This window comes from Oryzias melastigma, linkage group LG11 (genome assembly GCF_002922805.2).
Source record: "Oryzias melastigma strain HK-1 linkage group LG11, ASM292280v2, whole genome shotgun sequence".
Lineage (NCBI taxonomy): Eukaryota > Metazoa > Chordata > Actinopteri > Beloniformes > Adrianichthyidae > Oryzias > Oryzias melastigma.
The window spans coordinates 8,104,679-8,116,081 of NC_050522.1; the positions used below are offsets into that span (position 1 = coordinate 8,104,679).

Below are 11,403 nucleotides of genomic sequence, written 5' to 3' on the forward strand. Positions count from 1 at the left end.
GACCAAGCACTGGGTAACGCTCACCCGGAAATGACGTCACAGGAACAGGAACTCTCGTTATCCAGAGTCAATATCCGGAACCAGGTCAGGAGGGTTGGAAGGCAGTCAAAGCAGAGATGGCCTGACACTTGTTCTGTTTTTTGGGGGGTAACCCCAAAGTGCTCCTTAGCCAGCTAAGAGACGTAGTTCCTCCAGTATGTCCTAGGTCTCCCCCAAGGTCTCTTCCAGGGAGAGATGCAGCATTTAAAAGAAATGCCCGAGCTATTTCTCAGTGTGCAGAGACGATGGCTCTACTCTGTGCTCCTCTTGGATGGACAACTACTGCACCTGATCTCTGAGGAAGTCTGCGATGAAAACTAATTTCAGCTGCTTAAATCCAGGATCTTTTGGTAATGGCACAGAGCTCATGAACATAGGTGATGGGAGGAACATAGATTGATCACTAAATCTAGAGCTTTGCCTTTTGGCTTAGTTCCTTCACTACGACAGATCGATACTGCAAATGCATATGGGTCGGAGGCAAATGCCTCTGGACTGAAAGACAGTGTTGATAAATGGTCCACCTAGGGGACCAGAGTGTGCACCAAAACTACAGGGAAATTCACTAGTCTCTGAGGAATTCTATTCTGGTAGACTCTGGGTAAATCTACCCTGGAAAGACTTACCCAGAGAGTACCAGTACTAGAGAGCAGAACTTGTCTGATAGTCAAACCTCTGATATAGAATGGAACAGTGTGGTGTTGGATCTTGAGAAGTGCATCAGCCTCATATTTTACACAGAGTACTTGATTCAGTCTACATGTGCTTTGTGGATTTGGAGAAATCATTTGACTGAACCCTCTGGATATTCTGCGGAAGGTACTCTGGGAATATGGGATCCAGGACCCCCTGCTAAAGTCTGTCCACTCCCTGTTTAACCAGAACAGAAGTTTAGTTAGAACCTGTTCCCTGTCCATGTTTTACTCTGGCAGGGATGTCCTTTGTTGCATCCTCACATGAAGTTTTAAAAAGCATGCATGTGGACAAAAATATAAAGTTTGTCTGTGTCCATTCTTGCAGGAGTCTTCCTTGTGGGTGAGAAAGGGGAAAAGGGCCTCCCAGGTCCACCAGGTCTTTGTGACTGTGGTGGTGTCGTTGGACCACATAATGCCCCATATGGCAGCTACACCCAGCGTGGCTCTAATAAAGTCACTTCTGTAAGACCATAGATTTTCATATTACCTAATAAACCCATGTCATTTATCGATTCATGACTGATTTTCTTTGTGCAGATATTTGTGCTGAACAGTGAGGAGGAGATGAACCGTCTACATCAAGACAATGCAATAGCACTAAGGAAGGATCAAGGGATACTGTACTTTAAAGACAAAAATGGATGGAGTCCTTTACAGGTGAGTATATTTAAGTTATATTCCAGAAGTTAGCTGTTTCGTTGGTATGTATTAGAAACGAACCACAATTTTAGGCATTTGCATTTGGACTTTCAGTCTGGACTGAAGTTGATTGAGATAATTTTTTTTCCGCTTTCAAAATTCTCTCAGCCTTTTCAGCCCTTCCAGTCGACTGAAACAATCCCAGAAAGAGTGGGTGTTTGTGGAGATGGAAAGGTACAGGCCCAGCATGGAGAGGAGTGTGACGATGGAAACCAGATTGCCACAGACTCATGTCTCAGTGAGTTCACGTTGTTCTGGATTTACCTGACCCTGTTCCCTTAAATGTGCAGAACCAATTTTTTTGTTGGATAACACCAGAAGATACATTGAAGCAGATATTAACGGCACACCTTGATCTGTCAGGCGTCTCCTCCTTTAGTTTTCTCTGCCAACTTTCCACTTTTTCTGCTTCTGTTCAATTAAGTTAGTGGAAAAATGCTGCACTGGCATCACTGAAAAAGACTACAGTGCCAAAGAAATTAGTAATGTCTTGTGTCTCCCCTCCCTACCTCTCTGCCGCCCTCTTCTGGGGACTGCAGACTGCAAGTGGGCCTACTGCGGTGATGGTTACCGACATGAGGGTATGGAGGAGTGCGATGGAAAGGATTTTGGTTATCTAACCTGCAAATCGTATCTTCCTGGGTATGTTCACTGCCCGTCAGACTGCAATTGCATGTCATATTAATACTTTTATGTTTCGTAGTCAAGCAGTCCAAGTCTCTTTTGATTGATATGACTTGTTGCTAAATCACCTGATTTTTATGGCCTAGTGTTGCAAAATATTTTAAATGCATCAAGTATGAGGGGCAAACAAATGAACAGCTCTTCAGTTCATCTGACATCATCACTTGAAACTTCTTTGTTGACCTTTTGTATTATTTATTTTTTTGTGGATTAGCCCATAGAAATGAAATATAGAAGGACACTTTTATTCTCCATATTGAGCTCAAATTTCTACTATTCTAAACTGTATCTCCCATCACCTAACCTGTACCTAGAAACAGCAGTAATTGTCTAGCAATGCAAGTCTATCCTGGTTGTGCAGGAACAGTGCACAGAACCCTCCCTAGATCTGTTGGCGCTGTCACAGCTGCTGGACCAAACACCATAGCCGACTGCTCCTGACCGACCAGAAACAGCTAACTTTATGGGAGCAGTACAAGCAGATAGTGGATCTAAACTCTCTAAAATAATTTATTTTGACTGCCACTTGAAAAGTGAGGTCTGACTTACAAAACTCCAGCTCCACCTGTTGCTCGACATGCAAGAGCTTGAAGGTGAAAATAGTGACTCAGTAGTTGCCTTTGCTCCCATTCAGAGGAAGCTCACTTGGGTTAAAGTCAAAGTGCAAATGGCAGGAAGTAAAAAGCTTTAAATGCATTTATCTAAGCACAGCTTATCGTAAAAAACAATGGGAAAATTCTATTAACCTCAGAAATATGTCCTTAGAGTCCCACTCCACCTTTATTTTTGCTATTGTAAATGTGTTCTTGTGGTCTTTTAATTATATTTATGCAGTGTTGAGCCAAAATTTAAAGCCTGTATCTTTTTTAAGACATATTTTCTGCAAATATATCTCTGGGTTGTGACTGTCTCCGCAGAAGTCAGCCTTCGTGTTAGCCTTGGCTAATTTCCCATCAACCCTTCGTTTACACATTCTCCTGCTACTGTATAGAACAGGGGTGGGCAAACTACGTCATGTGATGTTGAAAGATTTTGTTGTTATTCTGACGTTTGTGTGTGTTTTTAGAGTCGAACAGTCATTTTCCAATCATTCCAACACCAAATGAACGCACCATTTGTCTAAATATGCATTATTTCTCTGATTGGCATTGACCCATTGGTGCAACAGGCATTAAAATGAAATTATTTTTGAAAAATACATATTAATTTTCAGTCTAAATTAAAGCATGTTTTTGTCTAGAATCGTATTTATTCACAAAATGGATTTCAAAAAGTTTGCCCATCCTTGGCCTATCTAACAACCTCAAGCTAGCATTAGCGTAGCGAGAAAAAATGGTGATCGATAACAGAGCTATCCAGCCACACAGTTTTCGTCTGCAAATGGATGCATCCAAGCAGGGAGGTTCTGCTCGCCCATGACTGCCGCTACATCACAAACCTGAGCTTTTTTAAACTGCAAGTTTTTATCTGCTACTGGTCCGTCACGATTTGAATAAAGAAATAATCAAAAATGCAGTTTTAATTTTGAATTCTTGTATCCTCTATCATAAGAAAACATGTTAAAACTGCAAAATCATGATTTTCAAAGGAGGAGGTCTTTAAATTTGTATTATTTATTTTAATATGACTCTAAACCAATTGACACACTTTTAATGCATAAAAATCCCTTTTTGACTCGATCTATTTGCTTACAGATTGGTTTTAGCTCTCTTGCTCTATATATCCAGGTATTTCCATATGTATAGCATATATTTAATAAAGTGGTGATAACTGTCTGCTTACAAGTTGTACTGCTTAAATATACTAATTTTTTTGTGTTTCCTCTGAAGATCGTTTGGACAACTCAGATGCACAGACTCGTGTCTCATTGATTCAACTGGCTGCAAGTACTTCACCTGAAGACATTCAAAGGTGGCTGTATTGGATCGTTTTTGCATTACGCTACTCTGATCATAGGGGATAATACTTCAGCTTTCTGATGTATTTCTCTGCCTTTGATGACCTGCTTGGAGCCCTGCATTAGTCACAGGGGTCAGTTTTAAAATCAGCTGGGGTTTAATCTTCAACTGTCACTCCCCCGGCTGCAGCACTGTTACAGACTGTGGAGTCAGGGCAAATATATTAGCAACTAAGGATTGTATCATGTGAAAAAGCTACAATGTTTAGGACTTGATGACTGTTAATGCAGGATGAGCTATGTCTTCTTGAATGCAAGACACAAAGACTACACATTATACTGTATAGATCTATGTACTGTTGTATGCACATCAGGGATGTATGAATGTATTTATTCTAGTGGAATGTGTTACAAAACATAGTTGTCAAATGCAATGTTGAGATATTGCATGTAAATGTGTTTCAGTGACCTGAGAAATAACCAGAAGAGTTTAAGTGAATTTGTGAACATCTTTATGGCTTAGTGCAAATCATTTGGTAAAAATGCATGTATTTAAAGAAAAATATTTGTATTCATTGTACAAACGGCATGTATTGAATATGTTGCTGCATGGTGATTAATTTAATAAAGCAGCTTTAAACAATCACTCTGATGAAAAAAGTGTTTTTGACATGATCTTGTGGCATTTCTTTCACAATGGAGGACATAGTTAAAGAAAATGATGCTTAGATTAGTAGTAGTGGAACAGGACACTCATAAATTTGTGGCTTTTTACCGAAGAAACGATGAAAACCCACACAGAAAAAGTTAATAATAGAAAAGTCATGTCTAAAAAAATACCATTTGATTTTTACCTTTAGTTTTATATTTATTTTATGTAACTTATGCATTTTATAAGCTATATTTTGCTGGCGGCACATCACTGCCCCAACTACTCACTACACATTTTCTACACTTTCCTTAGACACACATGAATATTTTCACACTTTTCTCTCATTTTTTTCTTCTCACTGTTTCATTTTTTTCATAAATTTTAAATATTTCTTTTAAAATTAAAAATATATTTTTTTATTTTAGGTTTAAAATATTTATTTTCGAGTTTAAAACTGCTTTCAAATGTTCTTTTTTTCATATTTACAATGTTGTTTTCAAATTTTCAATCTTGTTTTTCATTAACTTTAAGCTGATATTGATTTGACCCCACAGGGGACGGAAGAAACCCCAAATCAAAGGGGGGTATTTGTGGGTGGAGCTAAGGAGCACTGTATCCAATCAAAAGAAACATGCAGAAAGGAGGAGGGGCGTGTCTGCCACGTCGCTCGCCAGCTGTGCTTGTCTCTATCGGAATCTTTCAGACTTCATGGTGATAAGAAGCCACGCTTTCATCCATGTTGCTGTCCGTGTGGAGCTGGTGGTGCAGCTCGCTGCTGGTGTCCGTCAGCGGGGCGGGAGCGCCGGAAGAGGAGATGAAAATGGAAGTTCTGCACAAACCTTTCATCTGTCGCCGGAAGTCCAAAAACGGAGACCTTCTCCTGCTGCACCATGAAGCATACTTTGAAAACGGGACGCTGTTGCTCTCCAGGTGACGTATTTTCTAGACTGACGCTTTTAAAAAATGTTCATTTCGTTTAGTTGTAACGGTGTTGCTCTTCTTCATTGGCTAAAGCTGCATCTGTCAGTGTCACGTGACACAAATCAGAGCGCGAGCCCTGAAACCATAACAAACTTTCTCAAACATCCAAAATTCATGACAAAAATTATTTTTTAAGTCATAAATATGTCATATTTAGAATTTAAATGTAGAACTATATGCTAAAGTATTTGGTAATAACAGAATAATTTATTTTAATACAATAAAACTCCTAAAATGCAATGAAAACTATGTAATCATCATATCAGGTCATCTATTCACGAATATATCTTCACCTTTGATCCATTTGGAAAACTCTATAATTTCAAACCATGTTTTGTTCTGTAGTGTGTATTTGTTCATTAAAAAATATAAGATGTGGATTTTCACAATAAAGCTCTGATTAATTAGATTTAGAGAATTTCCCCACTGTGGGAATAATAAAGGATTTTTTTTAATTATTTGTTTCCTCAAAAAAAAAAAAAAAATCCTTTTATCCATTTGTTTTTTAAGTTTTGTGTTGAATGCTCTTCCTGACACTACCCTCTGCATTTACCAGGTCCCTATTTATCCATCAATCTATTCATCCATCCTTACTTTTTTTTGGTCTTTTATTTTATTTTAATTTTTTTTTTTTTCATTTTTTTGTGGATTTCAATTTTTATTTTTTATTTTTTTGCCCATGTCTGTATCCTGCTTTGCCATATTAAAGCAATTTCCCAAAATCTTTAGTTTATATAAAATCGCCTAAGTGAGGTTTAGATGACTCAGTTTTTGTGTAAATGTGTTTGTGTCGCCCACCAGTCGAACTATTGGTGACAAGCAGCCAGTGTGGTTCACGCTGGGCATCAGAGAAGGAATAAAAGGCTGGGATCTGGGCCTGAGGGACATGTGTGCTGGAGAGCAGAGGAAGCTGGTAATCCCTCCATCTCTGGCCTATGGGGACGAAGGGAAAGGTACTCCTTTATCATCTCTACAGACTTTGCTCTACAGCATGAGGATGGATGGGTGTAAAGCATGTCCGAAGTGATTTGTTTTGAAAGGCAACATAAGATTTTCACACTGGCTGAAAGGTTCATTATATGTAAGCTAGATTGTTTCCATTCTTGTAGGCAGAACACTGACTAAAAACAATTTCTGTTTCAGAACATACACTCAAATTTAGCCAAAACATAGTTGAAAATGTACATAGTTGAACCTGCATTCTCTCCGATCAGGTAAAATTCCACCAAAGACTACGCTGACCTTCAAAATAGAGCTGGTTGAAATCCGAAATGGACCGAGGTCGCACGAGTCCTTCCAAGAGATGGACCTGAACGATGACTGGAGACTCTCCAAACATGAGGTGAAGTCTGTAAGAATACTGTAAATTCTGTCAAGCACAGCTGATCATTCTGCAGTTTTTTCTGTAAAACGAACGTTTAAAGATGTTGGGATTTCTGGCTATCATTCTGCTTAATTTAAATTAAACAGAATTTGCAGTAATTGCGAAAAAATTTCTTTAATAGTTGGAGTTTTTATACCTTTTTCTGTCCTCCAGGTTAAAGAATACCTAAAGAAGGAGTTTGAGCGTTATGGCCACCCTCCCAATGATACGCTAAATGAAGAGATGGCCAATGACATTTTCACCAGAGAAGATAAGAACAAGGACGGCTTTATATCCTCCAGAGAATTCACATACAAACACGACGAACTGTAAAGAATGAGTGTGTGAAGATGCTTTAAATATTTTTTCACTGTTGAAACTCTAAAGTCAAATTTACCTGAAAGTGACTGAACTATTAATAAAATAATGACTTTGTGTCATATGTAGCTGTCCATGCATTAATGGTGCCAATACAGGATGTGAATTTCTTTTGTAATAATAAAAAAAATCTTCTTCTAAAAATAGATGTTAAAATCTTTGTTTAATATGTTTTTTTTTTTCATAAAAACAATGTAAAATATTTTTAAAAATCACATTATCACATTTAACCTTTTTTTTTTTTTTTTTTACAAAAATACTTATTTTTCACAACCACAATAAAATATTTTAATTCTCCAAATATTGATGACATATTGAAATATATTTTCTTCTCTAAAATGTATTTATTTCCATTTATAGCTCATTTTCGTGCTTACCTTTTACTTCCAGTTAAAGTATTTAAAAATATAGATTTTTACCAACATATACTTGGATTAATAGTATTGAAATACTAAACTTCAACCAGCAGGGGGCACCACCCAACCATTATTAGATAAGAAAACACTTAACAGCTTGTTATTAAAGGGGAAAAATATGATCCAGATCAACTCCAAGACAAAAAAAATCACATTTACACAGGATAGCACCTCTACAGTGTTTCATACTATTTTTGAAAATAATTAAACTGCATTTTCTGCTGAAAAAAAAATAAATTTTACCTGCAAAATAAAAAGATTTAAAATAATATTTACCAAACTGCATGTTTACAGGTGAGTTTTAATGTTGCTGCAGAGAGTAAATTGTGGAAACAAAAATTAGTATTTCAAATATAGTTTAAAAGTGGTACTGTACGGGTTTTCTGCAGTCCATGAAATAATCTAACTCTGTTCTGTGTTCTCATGTCGCCTATATGTGGCTCATGAGACCGGCAAGCCCACCTCCTCCTCAGACAAATTCCACGCTGGAAAAGGTCAGAGGTCACATAGGCAGAATAAGGCGGGACACTGTCCTCACACTTGCAAAGAGACATTCAGGCCCAATGCATGAACGATAAAGTCTTTGATAGTAAAGCTGTGAGAGTTTGACTCAAAGAAGAAGAAATGATGGAAAGAAACGGTCGCTTGACTTTAAGTCCATGACTCATCTGAGGTGTGTTCTTATCCCAGGTGGTTTGGGGTTGACTATAAGAGGAAAAAATGAAAACAGATGAAAAACACAGGAGTTTAAAATAAATAAGACAAATAAAATGTTGTACCTCTGTTTTCTTTGCTTGGGTAGATCCGAGGAAAAGGTTTGAATTCATCCGGTGGTGGTAAGTCTTCTACAGGATGGAACTGGAACTTTGATTCAAAGTCGTCTGCACAAATAAAGAAATACATTTTTTTTTTTTTTTTTTTACTGTAAAGGCCTTAATGTTTTGTTGTTTCTGGGGCAAAAAAAGTATTTGTCAGTAACTGATTCTTAAAATGAGGAGAAAGGTTTGTAATGTTCATTATAGGTTCACTATAACTGTGAGAGAATGTAAAAAAGGAATCCAGGAAATCACATGTTGAGGTTTTTAATTTATTTGTATAATAGTGCTAAAAATAAGTATTTCCAAGATTATTTGAACCCACCAGGTGAGATCTTACATGGAACCTCAGGTTGAGGGATATCACCTGTGATCTTGTATTTCTTTCATTTTCTAATAATTGCTCCAGTATTTGTTTTTTTTATTCAAATATTGTTCAGTAATTAGTTTTATTCGTGCCAAATCTTTAAAGGTTTTTTTAAATTTCACTCAAAAATTAGAAGTTGTAAAAGTAAACTCGCCAGTGACTCCAAGAGAAAATGTTCCTGCAAATACAAAACTTTGATTTGCAACAAAATTTGCAACATTTCTCACAGGTGGAAACAGAGGAGTTACAATGTTTTTAAAAAATATGTCAGAACATATGTGTCAAAATTGCAAATAAAACGGTAAAGCAGAAAAGAATTGCAAAAAATATTTATGAAAAGAGCTATAATTTATGTTTGCAACTAAAAAAGTCCTGTGTATTTTTAGAGCGACTGGTGATTTTACTCTTCCAAACTTCTTTCTTTTGATTGATATAACCAAAAGAATTTAAAAGATTTTAAACCAATATAACTCCATAGTTCACGGGTACAATCTTTCCCCTGGTGTCCTTCGACAGCTCTTTGGACTTATTAGAGGTTACAGTCTGACTGTTTGAGGGTGAGGACATGAGATTTTATACAGACAACTGATTCAAACAGGTGATATTAATACAGGTAATGAGTGAGGAAGAAAGAAGAACTTTTTAGGACCTGTGAGGGGCAGAATTCATGCTTGTTTGTTTGAGACAAACACTTGTTTTCTGCTCCATCATGCTTTTTTTTTTTACATTTTGACTCATAAACTTGAAGTGTATGAATATTACAGACTTCTTTCATCTTTTCAGTGACTGACATATCTTTTTGGCTCACTGTCATTCAAATAAATGTTTGTAATGACAGATTATTGTTTCAATATTGCTTTCCATTAGTTACAGAAATAATGCTCTGACTGGGTTTCATCACAAACCTTCATCCTATCATAACATCTTCAACCTATAAATCTAACTCCAGACGAACCTTTTTCTGACCATGCGGTAAAAATGTCTCACCTAAACCATGAAGGTGTCCGTTCCTGAGGCTGAATGGGGGCAGAGGTGGGGGAGGCGGAGGAATGCGACAGGACAACTCTGTGGTAGGTGAACGTGCGGGAGGAGCTGGGGGCGGAGCAAGTCGACTCGCACCTGTTACAGAGATGTCAGTGAAAGTCATGAAAAATACCTCTTTGAAAGCTGTTTTCATTGCTAGTGGATAATAAAAGCTGCGTCTTCTACAAATCTCAAACTCATAAAGGGTTGATGATCATTTAAACTGCTTGATTAGAAAATTATTGACTAATGTGAGGGACTTTTACTCTAGTGGATTTGTAGCATTAACATAGTGTCGATTAATTTCATTATTTTGGAATATTTCCTGGAAAAAAAAACAATAAGCTTATTTTCATTCTTGTGCTACGGTGGCCCTGAAGTGCAAATCACACCAACAAATCACTCAATACAAAAACATATTAAAAAAGAAAAATGTAAAAAAAGACATTTTAGAAATCAAGACAAAACTGTGAAAACAAAAGCACCAGAAACAGTAAAATAAACATTTTTTTTTTTAATCATTGATGACTTTACACTTCCTACTGCATTTGCTGCATTGACATGATCCTAGGATGTCTTTTATTTTGAAAGGAAGTTATGTGAAGGTCTTTCAAAAAGTTATAAACTATTTCATATTTTTTAAAAAAAAAAGCTATTTTCTCTTCATGTTTATGTTTCCAAAGTTTCAAAATAAAAAATAAAACATCAACCAGAGATAACACATAGGACCTACATTTTCTGGTTTCTTGTGTTACATTTGTTTTTACATTTCATTTTAATTTCTGTAAATTACTTTTGTTTTCTGAAATGTTCCAGTTTTTTGTAATTTTATTTTTTGATTTTTAAAATTGTTTTTATTTTTATTTGTTTTGCTTTATTCATTTTTGTTGCGATCTTTACCATGTTTTTTTGAACTTCAGGGCCACCGTACTGCCGTAATTTTCACCTCTACAGTTCTGAAAAGAAGTGACGATTCTTTTCATCTGCACTTGTGTCTACAAACCTGCACTTCTGGGCACAGCAGGGGGCCGTCGAGTGGGAGCGTTGCAGGGGTATGATGGAGGTAAAGAGCGCACGGAGAGCGACGGCACTGAGGGGGCTCTAGGAGGAGGAGGAGGGAGTGTGGATGGACAACTAGGAGAGAATGAAGCTGGAAGGGGAGGAGCAGGAGGTGGCGGAGGAGGTCCTAAGGGGCTGTCGCGCAGTATGGGGAACCTGGATGGCTCCGAGTAAGCGGAGGCAGGAGGAGAGTAGAAGCAGCCTGAGGAGCGGTCCCCTTGGACAGGCGGAGGAGGAGGAGGAGGTGGAGGTGGGGTGGAGGGCTGGGACACAGAGTGGCAGTGATGAACTGGGAGCCATGTCGGTTTGGTAACCTGGTATGGAGGGGGAGGTGG

The 11,403-nt window shown here is 37.5% G+C and overlaps 3 protein-coding genes across 4 annotated transcripts in view; 2 read left to right on the forward strand and 1 right to left on the reverse strand.

Moving 5' to 3' along the window:
- wu:fc38h03 (acetylcholinesterase collagenic tail peptide) overlaps nt 1-4,677 on the forward strand; it is a 9,535-nt gene extending 4,858 nt beyond the window's left edge. For both annotated transcript variants that reach the window (XM_036214346.1, XM_024294147.2), the window contains 5 exons: nt 1,060-1,196; nt 1,272-1,391; nt 1,542-1,671; nt 1,973-2,075; nt 3,947-4,677. In XM_036214346.1, coding sequence (XP_036070239.1) covers nt 1,060-1,196; nt 1,272-1,391; nt 1,542-1,671; nt 1,973-2,075; nt 3,947-4,016 — 560 coding nt within the window. In that variant the 3' untranslated portion in view covers nt 4,017-4,677. The remainder of the gene's footprint in view (nt 1-1,059; nt 1,197-1,271; nt 1,392-1,541; nt 1,672-1,972; nt 2,076-3,946) is intronic.
- A 642-nt stretch (nt 4,678-5,319) lies between these two features.
- Nucleotides 5,320-7,445, forward strand: LOC112136266 (peptidyl-prolyl cis-trans isomerase FKBP14). The gene is made up of 4 exons (XM_024257867.2): nt 5,320-5,596; nt 6,449-6,600; nt 6,862-6,989; nt 7,185-7,445. The coding sequence occupies exons 1-4, from the start codon at nt 5,403-5,405 to the stop codon at nt 7,341-7,343; spliced, it is 633 nt and encodes a 210-aa protein (XP_024113635.1). The 5' UTR covers nt 5,320-5,402; the 3' UTR covers nt 7,344-7,445.
- A 640-nt stretch (nt 7,446-8,085) lies between these two features.
- Nucleotides 8,086-11,403, reverse strand: part of wipf3 (WAS/WASL interacting protein family member 3) — a gene marked incomplete in the record, with an annotated part of 8,050 nt that continues 4,732 nt past the window's right edge. Inside the window, 4 exon segments of the mRNA XM_036214324.1 lie at nt 8,086-8,509; nt 8,584-8,685; nt 9,974-10,105; nt 11,013-11,403. Coding sequence (XP_036070217.1) covers nt 8,469-8,509; nt 8,584-8,685; nt 9,974-10,105; nt 11,013-11,403 — 666 coding nt within the window.

Bases quoted from the DNA above. Each gene is read 5' to 3' on its own strand.
- LOC112136266 (XM_024257867.2), top strand. From the start codon at position 5,403: ATGTTGCTGTCCGTGTGGAGCTGGTGGTGCAGCTCGCTGCTGGTGTCC. The intron at 5,597-6,448 runs GTGACGTATTTT...GTCGCCCACCAG, and splicing joins GGGACGCTGTTGCTCTCCAG to TCGAACTATTGGTGACAAGC. The intron at 6,990-7,184 runs GTGAAGTCTGTA...TCTGTCCTCCAG, and splicing joins GGAGACTCTCCAAACATGAG to GTTAAAGAATACCTAAAGAA.